The sequence below is a fragment of the Gadus macrocephalus genome, chromosome 10 (assembly GCF_031168955.1).
Source record: "Gadus macrocephalus chromosome 10, ASM3116895v1".
Taxonomy (NCBI): Eukaryota; Metazoa; Chordata; class Actinopteri; order Gadiformes; family Gadidae; genus Gadus; species Gadus macrocephalus.
In genome coordinates this window covers 14,834,680-14,860,932 of record NC_082391.1, presented here as the reverse complement: position 1 = coordinate 14,860,932, position 26,253 = coordinate 14,834,680, and the positions used below count along the sequence as shown (strand labels likewise).

The following is a 26,253-nucleotide window of genomic DNA, read 5'->3' as shown; positions in this document are numbered from 1 at the left end:
ATATCATGGGGAAGGTGCTGGCAGCCAATCAGTAGGATGCATATGGTTTCCATCAGAGGCATTCCCCCCTCCAGCTCCACACCATCAACCTGACACCAAACAAAGCAACCCTCTCACTGACCTTAAGCTGTCCCCCCTCCTCTCTCTCTCGCTCTCTCTCTCTCGCTCCCTCCCTCTCTCCCTCAAACCATTCCGCCTCCTATCCCATTCAGTGTGCATAGCTAGGATTGTCGGTTTGCATTCGCATCAAAGCCACGGTTTTATTTCTTGCCATTTTCTTTCTTTTGTGCCTTTTTAGTGCCTCTACTTAAATTAAACCTATTTGAAAATGGTAGCTAGCTTTGAGCATGGTGGATTGTGCATATCTCGGTTTGAAAAACGCTGGTCGTTGATGACCGGGGTGGTGTAGCACAGTGAATGGGGATGACCTGGTTTAGTTTGGGATTGTGGATGCTAATAGCCTGGGCAAGTGTCACATGGAGGTTGAAGACATTGGATAGTGTAGCACTGTGAATGGTGATGACCTGGTTTGTGCCTCCATGGATGGTGATGACCTAGGTTAACATAGCATGGGGATGGTGATGACTTGGGTAGGCATAGCATGTGGATGCTAATATCCTGGTAACTATCGCTAGTCTCACAAATCAGATTTAGGATTACTAATCTATCGTTTGTGGCAGACTTGATTCCTGTTTTACTTCTATTCTTATCTCTACTTTCTATATTAGCTAAGAGTTTATTGTTTACTGTTATTGTTTACTTTTTATAGTTAGCTAAGAGTTTATTGTTTAATCTTATATTGTATATATATTGTGTTGTGTTTCTGGAAGCGACTGGAAATTCAATTTCCTTGAGGGAGTCATCCCAAAAGGATCAATAAAGCCAAGCCTAAGTCTAAGACAAGCTCAAAACTCTGTGATCAGGGTATTTCTCTTGTTTTCTATTCATATTGGTTTGGCCCAATCATGTGGCTGGAAGCAGTAACCTGTTAGCGCATAATTGGCCATTAACATGAAACACAGCAGGAGAGAGTAATAAAAAAAAGGGTCTGTGAAGCTTTCAATTAACAGTGTAGAATCCCTTGTGCATATAACTTTCTTTTTTTGTAGAATGTCTCTGGTGACAAAACCAGGGTCTGTGCCGTGCCCCCCAGAGGTTCTACTAGGCATAGAAGGAATGCTGGACCCGTGATGACCTGGTTAAGCGTAGCACGCTAGTTGATTTAGGTTAATGTAGCTGGGTATCGGGCAGTCACAGGCCACCGAAAGCCTCCGTCGTATTTGATGTAATACATGGGTTGTGTTGTCAATGCTGTGAAAGATGATTGCGGCTTTCATTTTTGTGTGTGCTTTGGTTTTCCAATAATTAATCAGATGTCTCATCGGTACGCTTGTACGTGCACATTATTATCCAGACGCAAATGCATTGCATTATCCAATTTTTACAAGATTAAGATCTAGTTTGGTCGGCTACATAATGTGATTAATTAAATTCTTTCAAGTTGTAATTTAAATCCAGATAAAAGCATGGTTGGCTGTATGTAAGCACTTGGGTATTAAAGCAAGTATTAAATGTGTGTACACATGCACTTAGTAAGTACACTCTTCGTCTTACAATCGTACAGGCTGTACAGATGCTGTGGTTTAATCCCAAGCGGCCCATATGTTCTGATCCGTCGTTGGTCCCTTAATGTGTGCTGCTCACAGCGACTGCTAACGAGAAGGCCTGCAGGTAATGTGACTGTAGCTCAGACAATGACTGTGTGCGCCTTCTCTTTCTCTTCTCCATGTTTGGCAGACCTTCCTCTTCCTGCCATCAGAGAGCGCCCTCCTGGCTGCAAGACGGTGTTTGTGGGCGGTCTCCCGGAGAACGCCACGGAGCAGCTCATCGTGGAGATCTTCGGCCAGTGCGGGGAGATCATCGCCATCCGCAAGAGCAAGAAGAACTTCTGCCACATCCGATTCGCCGAGGAGTTCACCGTGGACAAGGCCCTCTTCCTCTCCGGTGAGCAGGCCTCTTCAGTTTTTTTTGTAAAGCAATCTGCCGTTTGAAATTGGTGATCAGTAGGTAGGTCGATTTCAGACCTAGATTGGTTTGTATAAATTACACAATGTGAATATATTAATCAGTGTATGCTAATCTTGCCACGCCCGGAGCGGAGTCGTTCAAACTCGCGGAGGCCCCTTTGGAAACTTCACCGTCAACCGTTTTCCGAAACGGCGAGGCCTCAAACATCCGACGCAGCCTTTCAGAACGCCCACCTTCCGGAAACCAATCCTCTGGCTAGCTTCCCACACGGCTCTCCCCAGTGTCATTTCATTGATTATACGTAGGATGCGTCCCACTGTGTCTCAGTCCTCCTCAATGCTGGCTTCCGCGCTCGGATTTCCCCAGACTTCTGTGAGCTTCTGGTGCTGTAGTCCTGGGAAATCACTGCCACCGGGTCCCCATGCTCAGCCTGGCAATGAACACTGACGGGAAGTAGAGAAAGGCTCTCTCTCTCGCTCCCCCCTCGCTCTCTCTCTCTCGCTCCTCTCCTATCACGCCCGCTCACTATCATTCTCTCTCTCTTTCTCTTCTCTTCTCTTTCGCTCGCTCGCTTGCTCTCTCCCCCTCTCTTCCCTAACGCTCGCTTACTCTCTTTCTCTCGCTCCCCCTCACTCTCTCACTCACTCCCCTCTCTCTCGCTCTCTCTCACTCACTCCCCTCTCTCTCTCGCTCTCGATATCTCTCACTCTCACTCGCTCCCCTCTCTCTCTCGCTCTCTCTCTATCTCTCTCTCTCTCTCGCACGCTCCCCCCTCGCTCTCTCTTTTTCTCTCTCTCGCTTCTCTCTCTCTCTCGCTTTCCCTCTCCCCTCACTCTCTCTTGTGCTTTCTCTCTGTTGCGTTCTCTCTCTCTCTCTCTCTCTCTCTCTCTCTCTCTTCCCCCCCCCCCCCCTTGCTCTCTCTCTCGTTCACCCCCTCGCTCTGTCGTGTTATGTTACATGGGCCTCTTATCTTATCACCATTTCCCAGCTGCATCCAGGGCTCAGGTGTCTTAACTCGTGCCTTGATGCACCAGTCGGCGCGTATGTCCCATCATCACGAAGCTCATTCATGATCACAGCCGCTCCAATGCCGCCCGTAGTAGTAGGCCTACCTTTATTTAATATGGGTGTAGTGTATGGTTATGACAGAGACCGGCTGAGGTGAAGGATTTTTGATTTGTATTTATGTGTATGTGTGTGAACATGAGCGTGGGTTTGATGCCCACGCTCATGCTCACACACATACACATCTCTTTTCCACATTAACATGAAGCAGTGGTTCCCCAACGATCCAAAAGAACAGGGTTGCCATTCTGTACCATAAATACCCCGATCTCCAGCCGGCATCCTGGCCTCTGTCGGAGCATACACAACTGCACATGTAATCACGGAACATACACTAATCTAAACAAAACACGGATACTAACACCAAACACCCTCACACGTCTATGTTCTCAGCCTTCAGAAGCCCCCAAACAAGAGACTCCTGCGTCACAATCCCTCTCCTTTTCTTTCCCTATGGCCCCTGAGACCTTGTGTTGGTGCGCACACACACACACACACACACACACACACAAACACACTTTGGCTTGTCAATTAGCGCATTCTCCCCCTTAAAAGCCAGAGAGAGAACCAGGGTGTTACTGCAGTGTTTCCCCAGCAACTAGAAAGCCAATCGCTACCCCTCAGTCCATCGTATTGACGTACAGGATACAGGCCTGTTCCTCTACACTCTGCTTAGGAACGGAGGCATCAGTCAAGACGGCAGATAACGCAAGGTGACAAGAGACAGGTGGTTAACTACTCAACTGATTGATTTCCCGCCTCATAAAGTGCGCCCTCCTTTAGTCTTGCCTCGGCGTCAAATATACAGGTTTGTAGGTAATAGTGTTGGGTATTGACGCAGAAAATAGAATCCATTGAAGTATCGCCCTACAACAGGCGGGGTAGACGGTTCCCCAGGCGGTCTCATTGCCATTTATGATGCTGTTTCTCTTTTAGCGTACTCTTCTTTGGGGATGCATTCAGGTGTTACCGGGGTTGACATCCCTGTTAGCATGTGATCCCTAGCACGGCGCTCAGAACTGTCTGAGGCTGCGTGTGGCGTGTAGCCGCGGGTGCCAGGCAGACAATAAGGGAAACATAACGAATGTATAACCCAAAGAAGAAGAAGCCGCGTTTGAAGACGGCACCGCTGTGCTGCATTCAAATGCGTCACTCAGCACCCTCTCTGCAGGCGACCTGTGTCTCTCTCTTGCCCTCTGCATTGAAGTTATTAATGTTTTTCGCCTCCTTCTCCCTTTCTTCCCCTCTCCACCTCCGCCGCCGCCGCCCCCCCCCGCTGACCTCCAGGCTACCGGATCCGCCTGGGCTCCAGCACGGACAAGAAGGACACGGGCCGCCTCCACGTGGACTTCGCCCAGGCCAGGGACGACCTCTACGAGTGGGAGTGCAGGCAGCGCATGCTGGCCAGGGAGGAGCGGCACCGGCGCAAGATTGAGGAGGACCTCCTCCGACCCCCCTCCCCGCCGCCCATCGTGCACTACTCCGACCACGAGTGCAGCCAGCTGGGGGACAAGATCAAAGGTAGGGCGTGGGTGTTGTGAACGCCCCCGGAAAACGTGCAGGAGATAGATGGGATAGGACATGCATAGCACACTATGTAGCAAAGGATAAAAAGAGTGTGTGTGTGTGTGTGTGTGTGTGTGTGTGTGTGTGTGTGTGTGTGTGTGTGTGTGTGTGTGTGACAAAAATTGACAAATGGCACGGAAAATTGATAATATGTTTTTGCTCAGGACAGAGGACACATATCTTGTTACGCTGTCTGTGAGATTGGCCAAGAAAAGGGCCTACGATGAGGTTGTCGCCAAGGAAACAAGCAAAACATGAGCAAAAAACAAAAACAAAAAAAACAGCATGTAGTCTCAGAGTTATGGATTAATAATTAGGCTTCTATAATAATGTCTGCCATAATACAAAAGCTACACGTAATCTGCTCCTCACTGCCAGTGTGTCCACTCCACATCTGCCTTCAGTTATGCTCTGGAAAACACCTGGATGGGGGAAGTGTGCAAAAAGAAACATCCTGGAAATTGGTGGCTAATGCTTGATACAAAAGAGCCCAATACCTCTCCTGTGGCCTCTGCCTTCATCCGTTTTGTCAGCCGCCTCCAGTATCATATCCCCAGATATCCCTTCCCTTTCCCCCTCTCTCCCGCTCGCCTCTGGTAACAGCTTTCTGGCTGGGAAACCCAAGTTTTCCATTAATTAGCAATGACACTTCCAGGGCCCTCGGACAGGATCGCCACCCCCACGAAAACGGGAGCAGGACTCAATCGCTCTCGGCCATCTGCCGCGGGCTTTCGCTTACTCTCTCCAGCCCCAGCTGGGAGGCCATGGTGTAAAATAACTCTTAACAGAGTGCTGTTACCCACGAAGAATGCTCTTGGCTAATGACTGTGAGCTTCGAGAGAGAGAGAGCGCTATAGTGCTATGGACCGTCTACATTGTCCCTTTTTTGCTGCAGAGTTAACTGTTTCAGAGTCCTTTATTTCGGCAGAAACATCGGTTTCAGTTTTCTAAATGCACATCCCAGACCAGCGGATGTTTGAACAATACCCCTACTTGCGTTGTGATGGCAACAAGCCCTGCAGTCACTCTTCAGCCAATTCACCTGTTTGCTGCTTTCATGTGCTTTCATCTTTCTCGCCATCTCCCCCCACCCCCGGTGTGTCTCTCTCCATCCCTCTCACTCAGCGCAGTCTGTTTATATCGAGAAGCCGTTCATCTATAAGGCTTTCTCTTTAAACTGCCAGTGTTCACGTTTCACCCAGAGTGGCATTTATTTCTCCGTCTCACTTTCTGTACTTTTTTTGTGAGATAGCTGTACAGGGATAACAGGTGTACAGTTACCGATATTTTATTTTTACACTCTTTTATACACTTTTATTTTTAAAATCCCATCGTAGGTGTAATTGGCAGTGTCCCCGTGCGTAGAAGCAGAACAAACTAGAACTTTCCGCCGACAGCGTTCCATGTTTTTTCTCTCCAGGAACAATTCACTCCAGATATCCTCTCAAGAAAAGCCCGAACTGCACGCACGCACACACTATTTTACAGTTGGACCATTTAAGCTTATTTTCATGCAGGCTGTCAGACTGTTGTCCTGCAACCTGATTTATACACAGAGAGTGATTGAAGTTTAAATTATTTTATACTTTTAAATAATATTTTAAAAAAAGTTAGTAGTTAAGGCGGCAGACATTTGTTGCTTAGGCGGCCGCCTATGGCGTAAAGACGCTGTGAAAACCCTGATGTGCTGACCGTTCCTCGCTTTCTCCTCTTCCTCTTCCTCCTCCCGCCCCGGCCAGACGACGGGTCGTTCCCGGACGCGGTGCGAGTGCTGCTGACCTGGGTGGAGCGCGGCGAGGTCAACCGCCGCAACGCCAACAACTTCTACTCCATGATCCAGTCGTCCAACAGCCACATCCGCCGGCTGCTTGGGGAGAAGAGCACCCACGAGAAGGAGATGGAGGAGGCCAAGGAGAAGTTCAAGACGGCCCTGTCTGGGATACTGGGTCAATGTGAGTTCTCCCTCCATCGCTCTCTCTCTGACTCTCTCTCTCTCTGCTTCACTGGTCAGGCCATTCACACGCAGGAGGCTAAGGCTATGCACTTAACTAAAAAATACAGTCTTGAACTCGCTTGTCAAGAGAAGGAGACTGAATATTTAGACCCTCTACGTTCAGTGTTTAGAAATAGGCCAACAATTACTTTGAAAGCTGGCTTCAGGGTTTGCTGGCTCAGGATTTCGCAGGCTATTAGAACTACATAGCACATCGGATCATTATAGAGGTTGCTTGATTAGCAAAGTGTATAGTAGACAGTCTTGCAACGTGTCTTATCTAACTGTACACCCTGTGAACAAAACAACTGAGAAATCAAATTGCCGTTTAAAAAGGCATTAGGTTCTAACTTTACCGCACACATAATGCAAATATAAATATCTCAAGCATTCATACTCTGTGATTATGATAATTAAAAGAACTTCTTCTTGGGAAGTTGATTGGTTAGTCGTAAGCTGTGTTTATGTGATTGCCCGAGTCTCTGTTGAAGCATGTGGAGGAGGCCAGTTCTGAAGGTAAGTGTGTTGCCTCTCCAGTCGTCCTATCTGCTCCCATTAAGTCAAAGCAGGATCATCACCACATATTCACATTGGCCTCCTTTTTTTATTTAGCTTACACTCTTTAATTGCTTCCCAGTCTGTCCCGGAATAGTTTGTGATGGCAGATCTTTTTTAAGGGCTGTTGATCTCTAAAAAAGCAACTTAAAAAGCCTATTTAACAATTCATTTTTATTTTCTGGTTGTTTGGAATCGTCACATTAATTAGAGTTGTGATTCAAATCGGTAATAGGTTAGATTGAATGTAACGTATCAAATTCACTCAGATATTCATTCCTAGTTGAAGGACATCCATGTTCAGTATTCTTATTGTTTGGATAAAGTAAACTCTTCCTCACTACTCATTAGCCCTTACGTACGTGGAAGCTGTCACCATAGTCACAAATCACCATTACCAGCCTGGGGTCTGTTTAGTTCTGTCACTGTACTCGTGTTTGGGACAATGCCAGCGCCCATCTGCTCTGGCTTTGTAATCTTAAGAGCAACCATAATAAGGGCAGAAGCATCTGAAAATGTTGCTGACGCCGTTGCCTTCTCAGAATGGATTTTGAAAGAAATAGTGCGTAGGTGTTTTTTGTGCCGTTCGTTTAATCTGCCCGCCAACAGTCCCCAGCCGTGAATTTAAGAAAATGTACAACTTTACCGTAGGCCAGCGTCCTGCACAGTAAACCACTGAGCACCGAATACACACCACATTCACCTCAGTGAAAGCTTGTCCTTAGCCCCCTAGCTTTTTGCCTTGGCTCTGCCTTAAGCATCGATTGGCAACATCAAATTAAAGGGTTCTGGGAAGACACTATTGATCTCTGTACTGTTCCCTCACATCACTCTAACCCCCCACACTCACACACACAAGCATAAGCACATACACACACAAGGCACACACACAAGGCACACACACACACACACACACACACACACACACACACACACACACACACACACACACACACACACACACACAGACGCACACACACGCACACAGACGCGCACACACACACAGACGCGCACACACACACAGACTTTAGTCCGAGACCACCTCTATGGCTCTCCTATTGACCGTCGTGTGCATTAGTGGCCGGGAGGCTAGCAGGGAATCCATACAGTCCTCATTGTACAATGAGACGGCTGAGGAAACAGTGTGGAGGGTAATGGCTGGTGCCCCGCCGAGTCCACCCGGAGCAGACATTCCTATTCTTCACCACACACAGCCCCGGAAGGAGACAGAGGAACCAGAGTTTCTCATTATCGTTGCCGTTTTTTTTAATGCAGCAACGTGTACGGTTCTGGAAATACACAAGCCATTCACAACCTGTGGCTACGGCTGGTGCAAAACCCAGTTTACAGGAAGGAGCTTTTTATTACTGTAATACGGGATTCGTTTCCGTGTCACACGATACGTTGAGGTTTTTCCGGCAAGAAACGTAGGGAGCCGGATCCGGATGACGTCATTACTATTTCCATAATTGTTGAGATATTAGCTTCCCCCCGAAGTTTGAAAAGATAAGTTTCACCGAAACAAGTGTCGAGACGTTCCGGCACGTTCCCGGTGTGGCCGTGAGCGTTGCGGAGAGATGTTTGCCGGGTATTCCATCTGTTGTCCATCCAGTTGACTGCCTTCTGCTCGGCTCAGTATTAAGTGGTGCACTTTCACTGCTGTTCACTCGAGTAGATGTGTTGTGCACCGCGCGTGTTGCGCTGCTAGATACGTTCTCTGCATGGAAACCTTTCCCCTGCCAACCAAACGGAGGTGATGCACTGGCATCAGCTGGTAAGTAGAGGACACTCGAGCACACACACACACACACACACACACACACACACACACACACGCACACACCAACACGCACACACGGACAACCACGCAATACCCACAACTACCCGCACACACACAGACACAAACACACAAAAACAGATGCAGTTCTTTGCGTCCCTAGCTGACTCTGCTCCTTCCCACCTGTCCTCTCTCCCCCTCCCTCTCTCTCTCTCTCTCTGTCTATCTCACTCTCACTCTCTCTCTCTCTCTCTCTCCCTCTCTCTCTCTCTCTCTGTCTATCTCACTCTCACTCTCTCTCTCTCTCTCTCTCTCTCTCTCTCTGTCTCTCTCTCTCTCTCTCTCTCTCTCTCTCTCTGTCTCTGTCTCTGTCTCTGTCTCTGTCTCTCTCTCTCTCTCTCTCTCTCTCTCTCTCTCTCTCTCCTCTCTCTCTGTCTCTGTCTCTCTCTCTCTCTGTCTCTGTCTCTGTCTCTCTCTCTCTCTGTCTCTGTCTCTGTCTCTCACTCTCACTCTCACTCTCAATCTCTCTCTCTCTGTCCCTCTCTCTCTCACTCTCTCTCTCTCTCTCTCAATCTCACTCTCGTTCTCTCTACGTCTCATATTATCTCACTCTCCCTATATCTCATTGTCTCTCTTTCCCTCTTTCTACCCTTTTTTTCTACCTCTGTTCACTCTGTCTCGATCTTCCTCCTTCTCTCTCTCTCTCTCTCTTTGTCTCTTTGTCTCTCTCTCTCTCTCTCTCTGAATGCTCTCTGGTCCTCCCTTGCCTCCTGCCACAGTTGAACAGATTGTGTCTGTATTCCAAGCCGCTTCCAAACAAAAGGCATGGGACCATTTCTCCAAAGCGCAGCGCAAGAACCTGGACGTGTGGCGCAAGCAAGCCGAGGTTGGTATTCTATACTTTTCTTTATTGACCTATTTATGATTACTTATTTACGACCTTTATTCACGGTCCACTAGACCGTACACACTGTGTGTGGTGTTTACCCCTGAACACGTTATCTACTACCCTCTCTTGTGATGTCCCCCTGTGACAAAGTTTCCTGCGCTGCACGGCACTCTTGATATGTTGACTAAGACCTTAAGCACCACGAAACTCAGAGTGCACAGGGTGACGGAGCGATGGCTAGGACTGAGCTTTGCAGGCGTGAACTTGGTTAGAAACAGTAAGTGCTACGATGAACCTCGGATGAAGCACCCCCCCCCCCCTCCTCCACGCCAAGGGTGGGGCCGCCGAGACCCCCAGCCAATAAGTGTAAGATCCAGTGTGCCCCCGATACAGGCCTTCCCCCTTCTCTCTTTACTCTGTTCCCCTCACCTTCACACCCCAGCACCCTGTGAAGAGGGACACGCCTCTAGGTGAGTGTCCGACCGCTAACAGTCTCCAGCAACAGGTAATCCTGCAACCTGCTTCTCCTCCTTCCTGCTCTCCTAGTCCTACGTTTCCTTCTCTCTTCTCCCCTCTGCAGCTATTTCTCGAACAAATCAATCCATCCATCCGTCTCTCCATCTAGCTCTCGTGCTCTCTCTTATCCTCTATCGCTCTTTCTCTTCTAGGGAAGCTATTACTTTTAACCCGATATATTTAAAAATTTTACCCCATACATTGAAAGGCGTCGTCTGAATTTGATTAAGGTTCATTAATGGATGTAATTTAATGAATTGATATTCACAAGATGTGTGTTGTTTCATTTTTGTTTAAGAGATTGAGATATTGTCTCAGTCAAATTGTGTGTTGATCAGCATGATGATGTGTAATTTGGGGTATGTTGGTGATGGGCATTGTCCTCAATCAAAAGGTCTGTTCAGATCGAATCGGTAAGTTCCTGCTTTCTTTGGCATCTGCGGTGGGGAGAATATTACATTTTAGTTTAATCAACAGTCTGGGCTCTTGCACATGAAATACAGCACAACTATGATTGCCAATGTAGCACCAACACCAAAACACACACAACCTCGCACACACACAAATACTAATGAATGAAGCAGCAACACCGAAACAAACACACTCGCACACACACACACACATGCACCTACGCACACTTGCACACACAAAGACACGCCCACTCAGAAGAAGCAAAACATAACCCTAATGAAAGGTATGTGGCCCAGGGGCATATGGTATGGCTTCTGCCTTACCTCTGTCATTTTTGAGTAGCTGAAATATGAGGACGTGAGTAATGAACATAATGTACTGGAAAAAATAAAATTGCTGTTGCCTTCTCATGATGAACATAGATGTTATTCGGTTCCAAGTAACAGCCATAATAAGCCAGCGGTTGCCCACGCAGGTCATGAACAATAATTATATGTGTGATAGGAAGGTGAAAGTCTACCTTGTCATCACGCATGTAATTTGCCAATGTGCATTTTAGTTAATGCACATCACGAGGGAACATTATGTTGAAACGCATTTGCATGTTTTCCAATCTTTGCGTGTTGGTACGAATAAGATACAATCTGATACAATTCTGGGTTACGGCCACAACGTATTCAGCTTACTGCAAACCGGCATTGCAAACCTCTACCTGCTAGTTTGTGACGACTAAACAACTACATTGTAGATAGCAGCACAATCGGTCAACACCATTGAACATAGAGAATGAGCACCGAAACCAAATCGCCATTGCTCATGGGCTGCAGGGCAGAATCAGGGTTGCCAGGGAGCTCTCCCGTTATGTCCAAATGGGCAATGGCGGCAGCCTTGGCGACACAAAACGGCATGACGACACACGTACGCATGCAGCGTAAATACGCCTTCACCTTCTAGAAAAACAACCCAAACCGCAGAAGAATCCCGCGCCCCCACTGCGAGCCAAGGACATTCCTTCTCCCCCGCCTTGTGAAAGTTATACTGCTAATTTAATTTCCGTCAGAGTTAAAAGTCGCAGCTCCCTTTTCCCCGACACAGTGTTGTGGCCTCAAAAGAGCCCAGGTGATAAAGTGTGACTGTCAAGCTGCAGTTTATCATGGCGCTGAAAGAGGCCCGTTCTGCTCACTCATATTTTATATGCAGCGTGATTATCTGGCCCGGAGCTGGAGACCAGAGGAGGAGGGAGGCTAGCCCAGCAGCCAGCTCAACAGCAGAATCACACAACTGCTGCCTCCTCCTAGTGTGTGTGTGTGTGTGTGTGTGTGTGTGTGTGTGTGTGTGTGTGTGTGTGTGTGTCTGTGCGTGCGTGAGTGCGTGCGTGTGTTGCGTGAGTGCACTCAAACCAAGGGTGTGTGCTCAAAAGCTAGTGTGTTTCTGTATGTGCGTGTGTATAAAAGCCTGTGTGTGTATGTCCTAGAAGGCAGTGTGTGTATACCTTTCTGACCTCTGCCAGTTGCTCTGGGTGATACTGTCAGTGGACAGATGGTTGGGTGGTTGTTTACTCTTGGCCAGGTTTTAGGCTTTTTTTTCTTCTTGTGCTCCATTAGCTATTCAGTTTCCATCAGCGCTGATATTTCTCTTATTTTATTGGGACACCCCCCCCCAAAACCACCCCCCATATCCCGCTCCTGATTAGTTTCAACACGTGTACACTAATGCTTTTCTCTATGGGTAGATTTAGCTGTCTTGCAGATGTGTGCGTGGGAGTCTCTCTCTCTCTCTCTCTCTTGCTCTCTCTCTTGCTCTCTCTCTTGCTCTCTCTCTCTCTCGCTCTCTCTCTCTCTCGCTCTCTCGCTCTCTGTGTGCGTGTGTGTGTGTGTGTGAGCCATCTATTAGAGTGGTGTAGCACTGCAGTCTTGCTATCTGGCCCTGCAGCAGCACACAGGGTCTCCCCTATATGTATAGGGCTTGTACGTCACAATGGATCTCAGGATCCTTTTGTGGTTGGCGATACTTTGCCATTTTGTGATGCCTAGAGCGAGTGAGGTAGTAATGTAAAATCCTATACAAACGTTGAGATACCTCCTTAACGTAGGCTGAACCATCTCTCGCATTAGAAACATTGTGGCTGTTTCAAACACAATAATATCTCCCTATCATGAAAAACGAATTCACGATGAATTACTACATAATGACAACACTATTACTAGCCGTAGCGTCCCTATGCTCCTCTGCTTCCAAAATGGAGGAGTCCATTGCTCTTTGAGGACACGATGTGCAAGCCCCATAGAGGAAGCGAGGCAAAGTATTGAGTTTAGAATGCATCGCATGATTACCCTCTGCCCACGGGCAATCGAATTCATGGAGGGACACGCACACATTGGCTGGGGTATGTGTACCCCTGGGCACTTTATCTCCTGATTCACCCAGACACAGCAGCAAGGTTTATTTTAGGTGATATGTCTGGAGATCCGTTGCCAAATCCGAGGTTTTAGGTGTGTGCGGTCGGGGAGGGGGGCGAGGGGGGGGGCTGTAACACACAGATGGTTTCGGGGACCACGGCCATGGAGGGAATATCGCCTTGCGACTGATCTTTCGGGGCTGGTTTCTGGGCTGTAATCAGGCCGGCTGCCCCCCATGGGTCGGTCCAGCCTGTCTGGCTGCAGCGGCTGTTAGTGTGGCGCTGTGCACCGGAGAAACCACAGGGAGAGCCCTGACCGCGCACACCTCACGGAAGATCAAGAAAGACGTGGATAACGCTGCGCTGGGGAGACGTGTGCCTTACACACGCACACCTCTCGCAGCCCCCCTGTGGGCTCGGTGCGCCCGGTTCCTTTTGCAGATGCACGATTCTGCGCTGCTTTGGAGTACAAAGCGTTGAGCTGAGGCTCAGCGCGTGGTTCTCAGTGGCCTTTGGCCATGCCTCAGGGAGGAGACTCTGTGGAGGAGTCCACAGCCCTGGGTTTCACCGTTCCTCCGTTGCCGCTCTGCCCTCTTCTGTTTTTAGCAGCAAAAGCGTTGCATTAAAAAGCCGCGTTACCTGCGGATACAAATACGTGAAACTGGTTTCGTAATGATGATGAGTTCCAAACGTAAGCTACCGAGATGCCAAGGGAAAGAAACTATTGCAACGTGATTTTAATTGTTTATTTCTCCTTTTACAAGTGCATGTGTTTCCCGCACACGACAACGAAATCGCCCCGGGGGCACTTCACTACGATCGTCATGGCAACGCCTGTGTCGTTGTGCTCGTGTCTTCCAGGAGATCAGGAACATGCACAACGAGCAGCTGATGGGCATCCGGCGGGAGGAGGAGATGGAGATGTCGGACGACGACATGGAGAGCTCCCACCTCGCCGACGGCAAGGACCTGGAGGACCCAGGTACGACCCCTTCATCACAGCCCCCCTTCTCAGCCCATTAACGCGCAGAGAGCACGTACCGTTCAGCCAGCCAGGCTGTCTGTCTGGCCGTGTGAAGACTCGTTGAGGATGCATCAAGACGCTCCGCACCGCCTCGCGGTCTGACGAGCTAATGGCCGGACATTACCGCGGAAAGCACACGACACGCGCACACAAGTCGCCGCTCCTATGGTTCCCCGCTGGCTGCCGCGCTTCCACACACACGCGTGCTCAGCGAGCGCAGTCGTGCGAGCAGACGCACGACTCCTGTCGCAAACACTTGGGGGTCGGATTGCTGACGAGCCGTGCAAGCTGTGGTCGTGTCCGGCGAAGCAGCAGAACTTAACGGCGGAGTCAACGTCGACAGTGGCCCCCCTCCTCTGGGGTTCAGAGTGGGGGACACAGAGCCCCCCCAACACCCATGCAGGTGGCCATCCGTTATTACCTATACTCTGCTTTGTAATCTCACACTTTACTTTCTGCCTTTTAATCAGCCCGATCGCAGCCGTTCGCTAATTGCCAGTTCCTCTAATCAGCATGCAAATGTATTTAAATGCAGTCTTCTACATCTCGATTCCCCCTTCTCGAGTGCCTTGACTGTTGGATAACGGTAATTACCATCGCTGTCAGAAACCTGTCATGTTGTCACACTGTCCCACAATTGGCTGAGGGGACGGGTGTAATTATGATACTTGTTGGTATTTTGCTTCAACCGGCAGCTTCTCACACCCGCTCTTTAACCTCTATGCATGACCGGCCACAGTCAGCCCTGCTGCAAAACATTAGAAAACAGCATCTGTGCTTTAAGTCAAGCGATTTATGGATGAAGAACTGTCAATCCGAGGGGTGTGTGGGGCTGGGTCGGTGAGGGGTGGAGGCACACACAGCTTAAGGTCAATGACTGTGTGCGTGTTTCACAACACGGGTGGATAATGGAAGCCAAGGCGGAGGGAATCCTGCAAAGCGGGTGACTTGCCCGTGTGACTCTGATGAGGCGTTCAGATCAATGCCTCTGACCCGAAACATGCACGCACATACACACACTGTGTGTAAAACACACACTGTGTTGGTTGGTCAACAGTGGGGTTTTACTTTCTTTACACAATGTGCATCTCTTTGACAGCTCAGAAAAAAAAAAGACATCAAAATAAATATATAAAAAGATATATGCTATATATATATATAAAACAAAGCCCTCAGGAATACACAGACACAGCCAGGCCTCATCTCCCAGCCCGTCAGCCCATCGCTCCTGCCCAAAGTGCCTCCTCTCAGGCCCACAGAAGGAGGCCGGCCTGATGATACAGGACATCTGTGGAGCTCAGTGGGGACCCGGTGTTAATAATACCCACTGTCTGCTCGCCCCCCTTTAAGGGGTCAGAGCAGTGCTACGGAACAGCCCCCACAGGCTGTTTATTCAGTCCAGAACCATCTCTGCCCGTCTCCACTGCCGTACTTTAGGGGTGAGGCTGTCTGGTCGGCTGTGGGGGTACAGGGAGGGATGACGACAAGTTTTGAGACCCTCAAAACACAAACATCGTCTTTTAGGGACAAACCAACAATCGTTGAGACGCAGACTTCACAGTGCACTTGTAAAAAGCCCACAACAGCAACTCCAATAAAATCCCATATTGAAAACAGAAATATTATTATTACTGTTCTAGAAAAAATAACACTGCATGATTAAACCACTATTTGCTCCGATATAATTCGAATTCCTACGGCCCAGCCGGAGAAGCCAAAACCCAGCGTGGTGTTTACCTTTTGATCATGATCGACAGAAGGGCGCTCAGTTAATAAAACCCAGACGACGCCACAGGAGTCGGGGCCCTCGCTGGGGGGGGGCCAGCCCTTAAAGGTCCACCACCAATAACCAAACGCGGCGCGGCCAAGACCCAGAGTGATTCGCGGCTGCCGGTTGCGTCCGCGTACGAGCGCGCTGAACCAGGGGGCGTCTGACAGGGTAACGCGTGTGCCCCCCAGGTGTGTCCCAGGTGGAGACGCTGAAGGAGGAGAACGACTCCCTGCGCTGCCAGCTGGACGCCTACAGGAACGAGGTGGAGCTGCTCAAACAGGAGCAGGGCAAGAACCAGCCAATCAGGAGCGAGGAGGACACCACGCACTCCCAGCAGCTCAGCTTCCTGCAGCAGGCGCTACAGGGCATGCAGAAGGTGGGGCATGAGCACGCACGCACAGGCACGCACAGGCACGCACGCACAGACACAGACACACACACACACGCAAACGCACCAGCAGTATTAATGAATCAAAACACGCTCCTCGCTTTTACTGTTTATCATTTATTCATGTATTTTTCGCATGCAGGCACACACACACGCACAAACATAGACACAAACAGTATTAATGAATCAAAACATACTCCTCACTTTTAGTATTAATCTTTTATTTCTGTGCCTCTCAACTGCAGGCACGTATACACAGAAACACACACACACACACACACACACACACACACACACACACACATACCTACACACACCGACACACACACACACACACGTGCAGACGCAGCCAGTTCCAGACACGGTGTACTTTAATTTAGAAATTCATGTCACTGAGGTCAACCAGCAGTCTTCCATTCGGGATGAAAAGCTGCTGTGTCATTGCATTGAGCAGCCCTTTACAGAGAACCTCACAGTGCTACGCGAGCAAAAGAGGGGGAATGGCACAGCTGCCGTGAGCAGCGACTAGTGCCTTCTAATGGCCAGTTAAAACCCACACACATGAAGACCTTGAGAGAGACAGAGATGCATGTTCCTGCTCCTACATAGCAGGCAGTAAATGGCCGATTCGATCAGCCATGCAATCCGTCGGGCAAAGGCCAAAAAACAAATAACACGGAAAGGTATAGCATGCAAAAGAAAGACACCGTTGGCTGAATCGTTACCGAATCACCGGGCGTCCATGGCACTGTTCCTGCTGGACCTCGGCGGTGTGTGAGACGCAAAGTGTTGTCACACAACAGAGCGGCCACACAGCAGATAATGGATCTCAGGGGAAATCTTTATGTCCGAGCTCTCTTCCCCAAGACTCCCTCGGAGTAACCCCCAGATAAAATCTAGTTTACGGTTACACATAAAAAAACATGAATCATTTTACAGTTGTGTTTCGACTAAAGATCACGATTGAGACCAAAGCAAACCCCCATCCCGACACGTTGTTTGTTGGATACCGTTCCATACGGTACCGATTAGCTTTTTTTTTTTTTCTCTGTATATTTTTCGTCTCCCTCCACCGAGTTCGGTGTCAGGGACGGCTAATAGGAATTATGATCGATTCATGTTTAGAAGAAGAGAATCCATTACCCCCCCGCTGTGCATTTCTGCTCAGCGAAAGTAATTACCTCTCCCCAGCTCTCAACCTGGGGTATTGTTTATGGATGGTTAAACCAAATGGAAAATGCCAAGATTGAATAACTCTAAATGCTGGGACCTCATGTTGTGTCATGTCGCTACGGTGGAATATTATCCAAACAGCGTTGGCCTCCTTTTCCCTTTTTTTTTTTTTCTAATTATAGTATAGTTGACTATGCTAAGAGGCATAAAGGAGTTCTGTAATTGGTTGCTTTTGGCACATGAAGTACACGTCGTAATCCCTGGCGCCCCGCATGTCTTGCTGCGTTTTTAGCTTTAAGGCAAGACTTTTCCGTCTCACCGTGGATGTGTCTCACCAGGAGGGCTTACCAGCTCAACGGCATTCTCCTCACGTTTATTGTTGACTCTGTCAAAGCTGAGCTCAAGCTCTATTTCTTTAACATTTCTCCTCCTATACATGATTTTTAAAAGCGCTACCCTTGACGCCAACTTTACATCGCCGCGGCGTGGGTGAAAACCCACACTATTATCACAGTGTCGGCTTCTGGTGGGAGGTGGAGCGGCTGCCAAACCAAAGGCTAGCAGCAGAGTAACATGCGGTGTGTGTGTGTGTGTGTGTGTGTGTGAGCAGGCTGTGTCGTGAAACTCACCACCTTACTGGAACTCAGCGGTGCACGGCGCAAACTCACCCCCCCGGTGGATGTTTTCCTTCTTTTCTCCCAGCAATTGTTGAAGATGAGGGATGAGTTGAAGCAGCGGGAGGCGGAGCTGGAGAAGAGCACCGACGACAATCAGCAGATGAAGAACCAGGTTCTCACCCTGCAGGAGGGCATCCAGAACCTCCACGCCCCCCCCAGCCCTGTGGTGAGCACACACACACTCAGACACAGAGGCAAGCATGCACGCATGCGCGCACACACACACACACACACACACACACACACACACACACACACACACACACACACACACACACACAAAAATACACACACAGAGACGCACCCACGCATGTACACACACACAGACACGCACACACACATCCCCACACACACAAAAGTACACAGACACAAATGAACACACACAAACGTTTACACACACACATACACACACACTGGGATAATTAGTGCAGCTCTTCAAGTGGAGTTAACAGGGAGACACTTTTTTGGGAAAGCATAGTGAATGTCATTGGCCAGCCCACGTAGGGATTCAGGGAATGAGGGACCGCGTTGTTCATAGTCAAAGGCGTATGGGATGAGTCATCGTTACAAAGTCACCACAGACACAATGCCTTTCGGACGACGGCAAACCACCACTTGCAAATGATCAAGGTGGCCGTCAAAATACCTGTCCCCATTTTTGAAAGGCAGTTTATTTACTCTTGTACCGAATCTCTTTGTGGTATTTTGGAGGTTGGTGTTTTATGGCACTCGTATCCAAATATCTGATTTGAACAGGGATGGAAGCTTCTGCAGTGCTAACAATCACAGGTTCCCACCTTTTCTCAGCGCGACAGCAGCCTTGCCATTAAAAACAATGATGGCAGGAGGTATCGTCACAAACGCCTCGTTTGTGGAGTCAATCACGACGGCAATATTAGCTGCCAAGTGCTTTAATCTACTCAGTCTAAATACACGGGATGCACCCTTTCAAAGTGTCCCCGGTCCTTCTCCATTAAAAGTATGATATCAAAGCTTTTTGGGATTTAAGTGGCTCTACAAAATTATATTTGCGCATAATTCCGCCTGTATCACTGCATGGCAAAGGGGGAGCAAAAGACACATTTAAAACCATTAGTCATTAATGTGATTCAGTGTCATTCTGCTTTAGTCAGCGCGGCTTGCACTCTAGCCTAGGGTGTACACATATATTAGAATTACTCAATGTGACAGAAATTGTGTTGGCTGCACAAGGGGTAGGATATGGATATAAACGCCGCCACAGCCTGCGAAGAAAGGAAATTGAAATTCGGATGATCCTCATGTTTCTGCGCTGATGGCTTGTCTCGCCGTTTTTTTTTGTTTGTGAGCAAGCAGTGTACTTCCCCAAACGAATTACGTTTTTATCGAACAAGTTTTAATAACCTCTGTTCCCCCACAAACACCGCCCGTCCCTCCATATTCAACGCAGGAAATTGTGGGCCTCCTTAGACGTTCTGCCGGCTGAAGTTGTAATGAACTGACTGCAGGGCATCCGAATGGCTCCTGCCATTTAAGGATCTAAAACTCTCAGGGTGAAATCATTATATTATGTGATTCGTTTTAAAATAAAGACTGGTCAGGATATTTTTTTCCTTTTATCCAACATTCGGTTCCAAAGCCCCTTTCAAACATAGCTCCCGGTAAATTCCTATGATGACCTTTCTGCCATCGCTAGGGATTTTCACTATCCACCCATGCAGCCGTGTTCCGGAGTCCGTCTCGCACCCGTTCACACATGGCAGAGCAATGGGGACGGTCTAGCAGATGGCGGAAATATGGTCCAAACACATATGGACCCCAGCCGCCATCAAACCCGTGGACTGGAGGAGCTCCCTTAGTTCACATCCTGTCTGGTTTCAAGCTGTTCTTCAAAAGAAGGAGCATGTTTGCAAGCAAAATGAGGTTGTGTTGATATTGTTATCGGATCACCCGAAAAGTATCGCAGATTCAATTACATCTAGGCAGGGTTTTACGATTGACGGTCCAGAATTCCCGGTGTATCCATCCCGGTTCCCTTTCCCACATGACCCACAGCGTGAAGCTACGGATGGGTGCAGGGTTAGAGTGCATGTGTGTGAGGCGCCTCAGCTCGGACATTCTAGGGTTTTTTTCAAACAAATCCGACTGGAGCTTCTAAACAGCTCCATGTTGAAGCTACTTATTCTCAACAGAAGTCAGGTTGGTTGCTCAGTCTGAGCTCCCTGCTGTTCTCAGGACCGCAGAGTCACTCACTATCTTCCGAAAAAGACTTGAGACTCCCCTGTTCAGGGTCCACCTCGACTCTGCATAGCCACCCTCCCCCTTCTGGCCACCATTGTACATTGTATTGTATTGTGTTGTGTTGTATTATAGTACTTAACTGTGTTGCAACTGCAGTAGCTGCTATCATTGCTGTAACACGGGGAATTGGTTAGCCTAGCGATTGTTGTACTTGCACTTGGTTCTATGAACATCCTTAATGTACCGATATAGTAGCGATATATTGTTGCACTTCTTATGACAAATGTACTTATTGTAAGTCGCTTTGGATAAAAGCGTCTGCTAAATGCCCTAAATGTAAACTCGACCCCCCCCCCCTCCCACACACGACCCCCTGCATGACGCAGTCTCCTCTGCTGAAGGAGCAAATGTTTTGTCTATTGCATTACCTTTAGTATCACGACCCTTCCTTAATGTTGTGTAGCCGCGAGCTTGAACCCAGCCCTGCTCCACTATAACATCATACGCTACGTAACGGGAGCTTCGAACCCGCTGCATATCCGTTTCCAAGGCTACCTCATCACCGCATCCCATCGAACGACTCCATCAGTTTCCCCCGACATAATTCGACCCTGCGGTATGCGTCACCGTGGTGACATCCGTCGTCGGGGCCCGCCGGAACGACACGGAATATCACTCGTGAATACCGAGGCGTTGTGATCTATGAATTAGGCAAAGCGTTCCCGGTTTTCACGGGGTCATGTTTCTCGATTTCACATGTCACCGGTTTCCCACACACTGCGTCTGTCCCTCTCGTTTTCCCCGGGAATCCTCTGTTCATGTCGGCTAATGTCCCCCTTTTCAGGTCTGTGTGAAGGGGGATGGGGGGGGGGGGGCCGGGGGCAGCTGAATTGATTGCCTCAGTTTCAATCAGCTCTTTAATTACCTAAGGATAATACTTGAGTCTCTCTGAAGCTGTGGCGGAGTCACACGAGGCGAGGCCGTGTCTGGGCAGAACCCCAGCAGATGAGTCGGCTCGCTGGGCGAGGACGCCACATGTCCATAAAGAGCACTCTTCAGCTCTGTTGTCAAACGGAAAGACAACGCTGTCAATACCGCCTCTAAACGAGACGACGTTGATTCGATTGTTGTGAGCTGCTGGATTGTGTCGTCGTCGTCCCCCCTCCCCCCATGCTCGTACACCTCCGGCCCCACCTTTCCTGTCAGAGGGATATATGGGACATATGCTAATTCAATCTGCCGGTTTGAAGACGCACATGAATCAAGGGAGGCAGTCTAATTAAAGGGAGGCAGAGGAGTCGATATGTTTGGGAAGGGGAGGGGGGTGTGGTTGGTGGTTTCTGTTCTGTATGGATCGGGCAGGCGCAGCGGTGGCGTTATTCCGTGTAAGACAGATCTGTACACGCTGTAAGTTCAGCCCTACCGGAGCCATCACTGTCACATTACTGACCGTTATCATATCAGCGCTTTACTGCACTGAACAGACTCCCAGCCCAACCTCTGCAGGATGAAACGGCCTCCATTGCTTTGTAGCAGCAGAAGAAAGGAGCGTAATGATGACTGCGTCCATATGGAGGCCGGGCGCCGGTGTTGACTGTGTTTAGGAAACGCACTGTTGATTAGTCCTGAGGGAGAGCAGTGCCTCGCGCATGAACGCACACACGCAGGACACGTGTGTGCGTGCGTGCGTGCGTGTGGGCGTTCATGCGTGCATGCACTTTGTGTGAGACGTGCTCCTCTTTGACGTGTTCCCTCGCCCGCCCCGCTCTCTCTAATGCTCTGCAGCTGGAGACGTCGAAGGGGGATGAGGCCGCCGCCGCCGCCGCCGCCGCCGCCGCCGCCGGCGAGGAGAGCGCTCTTCAGGCCAGCGTAAGTAGGAGAGGAGGGCGGGACCCCTCGGAGCGCCTCCCCGACGCCCATCTGGGGCTCTCTCTCTCTCTCTCTGTTACTCCATCGTTCACTCACTAATTCACTCACTAATTCACTCACTAATTCACTCACTCAATCTCACACACAGCATCCCCTCACCATTCTGTTCCTCAAGACTCAACTTATCATCACGTCGTTTTTTCAAGTCTCTCTCTCTCTCTCTCTCTCTCTCTCACAGCTTCCCCTCGCTGCTCTTTTCCTCATGACACAACTGATCAACACATCGTTTTTCAAGGGACTGAGTCAGAATAACATTCAAATTCTTTGTGACATCCCCAATCGTAATGAGCCAATCCCAGCCCAAAGGTTCTTGGTTCCGACGCACAGTTACCTAAAGCCGCCCATGAGCAAAGTTCTACTAAGTGACTGTAATATGAATGTACAGGTGTGGACTCAATCTTCATTGAATAATACATAAAGATACGGACAGAAGTGGGTCAGGGTATTCAGAGATGGATTCGACACTCCACAAACTATACAACACACACACACTTGACCGATGCATAGCTTAGGGGTATTCCACACGTCTTTCTGGGAACAAGTTTCCTTGGTCTTCAGAAGGCGAGTCCACTTGGCAGGCGGCCAGGAGCCGAGATAACAAATTCACTCAAATGTAGGACAACAAACACAAACTAGCCTTGTTCTCTGCTGTCAGAGCCCATCACAGTAAATAGTCTAGACATTACCCCCCCCCAAACACACAACCCCCAACAAGTCTCTCTCCCTCTATCCCACTCTCTCTATCCCCATCTTTCTCCCGCTCGCTCGCTCTCTCTCACTCTCTCTCTCGCTCACTCCCTCCCCCTCTTTTCTCTCTCCCTCTCCCCATCTCTATGCACCCCCTCCCTGTGACTTCATTCTGTCATGTGGCTGCGTCGCTTGTGTCTCTCATTGTGAGCGTTGTCTCTTCTCTAACATTACGGTCCACGTGTTTATTCCTTCTCTCCGTTGGCCTTGGATCATTTGTATGCGAGTGTCCTCTGTGTCCGAGCCATTAACGCCGTGCCACACTGAGGCAGCCGTGCCGACAGCTCGGGAAAATGACTTGGAAATGTGTTGATTTGTAGTACACACCTGTGCGCAGGACGTGCACGCGGCTAAAAGGAGGATATGAATGCGGCTTTTTTAGTTTGGTGTTGGCAGGCACTCCAGCCAATACACCTGCTCATTAAGGGCTAGCTGCTAATGCTAACCTAGGGCTGCTTGAGGTTTTCTGACCATTGTGTGTGTGTGTGTGCATGTTGGTGTGTGTAGGAGGCGACGGCGTCATCGGTGGTGTCGTGCAGTCAGGAGAAGGAAGGGGTGCCGGAGAAGAACCTGCCACACAGCCCCGTCCAATCAGAGAGAGAGGCGCTGCTAGTCGGTACGTTGACAAAAACATTGCCATGGCGACCGCGCCACCATCACAGCACATGTAACACACCGTGGGATTGAAATAAAATAAAATAAAATAAATAATAATAATATAATAAAGGGCAAAATAAAGTGTGAGCCCTGTCACAGAATCTTATTGAAGACCGAAGTAGACTCAATTTACATGACCTCATGTTCCATTGAAGGCATATCATAAAGTAGATAAATGTACTGGAGCTGTTACAGTACAACTGCTACAGCCCATTCATAAAGCAGAGTCCATTTTGAAGACCGGTAGTTTTCGCGTCCGTCATCGTCGGAGGAATCGATCCAAACGGCCCCTACTCTCTGCGGCTCTGAAGTGAGCGCCTGGGACTGTCGTTTCTGTTTGTCACCGCGGAGCCCCAACCCCCCCCCCCCCCCCCCCCCCCCCCCCCCCCGACGCAATGCCCAGCGCGCAGGTGTCGTCGCAGGCCTACCGCCCGCCATAATCGGCCCGATAATCGACTATCCAAATCCTGATTAGCCAGAGCCCTGCCGTGGCTCCCCCCCAACCTGAGTGAGGCAGCGAAGGCAGGTACTCACCAGAGGAGGAGGAAGAGGAAGAGGAGGAGGAGGAGGAGGAGGAGGGAGACTCTCTGCTGGAGGAGGATGCCTCGCCGAGGGAGCAGATGTTTTTAGACAGGCTGGGGGGAGCTCGGGGAGTAGGGGGGGCTTCTGATTAGACCAAACAGCCTCCTAGCTTTTATTAAACACTATAATTCACAGCCCGGTTGCGCAGGAGCCACTTAAAAGGAACTCAAACACCCGTTTCCCTGTCGGTGAGTGAAGGCATCCCAGTACCCCCACTTTATACCCTATGATTTACACCGAATTGACTCTGCTTTATGAATGGGCTGTAGCGCAACAGTTACAGTCGATTTAATCTACTTTATGATATACTGTCAATGGAACATGAGGGAATGTAAATGGAGTCTACTTTGTTGTAATATATATGGATCCTGACCTGCACTTTATGCTATAGTATCTATTGGTCCTGAATAACATCACGTTGAGTCTACTTATCGGTATGTCCCCCACTGTGCATGTATTCAAGTTATCGTCTCACTCTATATGTATAGTTGTATCAAACGTAACGTCTCACTCTGGTAATTGGTATTCAAGTGAATTTCTCACTCTGGTTTTATTTAAGATAACGACTCACTCGATTGATTAGTATTCAAGATAACCTCTCACTCTGTTAATTAGTATTCAAGTGAACGTCTCACTCTGTTGATTAGTATTCAAGTGAATGTCTCACTCCCCCCCCCCGCCCTGTGCTCTCCTCCAGGTATCATCTCCACGTTCCTCCATGTCCATCCGTTCGGGGCCAGCATCGAGTACATCTGCTCCTACCTCCAGCGGCTGGACACCAAGGTAAGCCCCCCCCCCCCCCCCCCAGGCCGGAGGCAGACAGAGGGGCGCCCGGCAGCAGACTCCCCCCCCCCCCCCTGGTCAATAGCAGTTCTCACGTCCTAGCCTTTCTGAGCGCCTGTGTCTCTCCTGGTTCGGCGAGGGAAGAGCACGCGCAAACACCTTCCAGCAAAAGTAAAAAAAAAGTAAAAGTGCCCAGAGTGTTTGGGAGACTTAGTGGGACCGAACCGGGAGCTTTAGGTCACAGTGTACTTTTCAGAAAACCGCTGCCGTCACAAGTCTCGTTCACCCAGTCAACCAATCACAGAACATGTCAGCTGTCAAACGAGCATTTTGCTTTTCGGACAAAAAGAGGCAGGCTGTCGCAACGAACGGTTCTACAGTCAGTCCGCTTTCACAAATCCCAAACCGTAACCGTTATCCGTTATCTTTACCGTGTTGAGCTGCCAACGAAGGAGCCAGCGTGGCCAGTTGTCATGGGAACAGTAAACAAAGCACAGATGTGCAGCATTTTAATCAATGCCCCAGCCATCCATCCAAGTGCCTCCCAGTGCCTCCCAGTGCCTCCCACTGCCGTGCCAGCACAGAGAACGCCAGAAATACACAAAGCTCTGTGGACACAGGCCCAAACTCATGTGTTGCGTGGAGAGTCGTCACTTCACAGTAACCTGGATCCGGGTAATGCCAATGTGTCCAAGGTGCCCTCTTTATTTCCCCCCCGTTTGTTCAAACATTGATTCATCTGCCTAGGCATATCCATCGCCATGGAACGAGCAGGTACCCATCAAACTGGTTTTTTGGTCCATCAAATCCAGCTTGTCTCATTTCTTCCCAAATAGTTTGGGTAATTGGAAATGGCCAAAGTTAAATTGCATCAAATTGGACTGCTGCCTGTGTGTACAAACCAGGGGATCACTTTAGAAGGAGCGCGCGTGTGTGGGTGCGTGCGCGCGTGCGAGCCTGCGTGCGTGCGAGCCCACGTGACACACGCCTGTCGCGCCGCTGGCTGTCACTCGGAGGGGCCGCAGAGCTTCATAAGGCTCGTCTGGGAGGGGCCGTTTAGCCCCCAGGAATAGAGCCGTGGCCTCACCCAGTGTCTGTCCATCG

The 26,253-nt window shown here is 49.3% G+C and overlaps 1 protein-coding gene across 3 annotated transcripts in view; it reads left to right on the top strand.

Moving 5' to 3' along the window:
* The window catches only part of enox2 (ecto-NOX disulfide-thiol exchanger 2), a 134,156-nt gene that overhangs the window by 104,944 nt on the left and 2,959 nt on the right, over positions 1-26,253 (top strand). For 2 of the 3 annotated variants that reach the window (XM_060062719.1, XM_060062721.1), the window contains 10 exons: positions 1,791-2,004; positions 4,381-4,614; positions 6,399-6,611; positions 9,764-9,870; positions 14,060-14,180; positions 16,182-16,369; positions 18,257-18,397; positions 22,237-22,320; positions 23,635-23,743; positions 25,064-25,149. In XM_060062719.1, coding sequence (XP_059918702.1) covers positions 1,791-2,004; positions 4,381-4,614; positions 6,399-6,611; positions 9,764-9,870; positions 14,060-14,180; positions 16,182-16,369; positions 18,257-18,397; positions 22,237-22,320; positions 23,635-23,743; positions 25,064-25,149 — 1,497 coding nt within the window. The remainder of the gene's footprint in view (positions 1-1,790; positions 2,005-4,380; positions 4,615-6,398; positions 6,612-9,763; positions 9,871-14,059; positions 14,181-16,181; positions 16,370-18,256; positions 18,398-22,236; positions 22,321-23,634; positions 23,744-25,063; positions 25,150-26,253) is intronic. The other variant, XM_060062720.1, reaches the window with a different exon arrangement.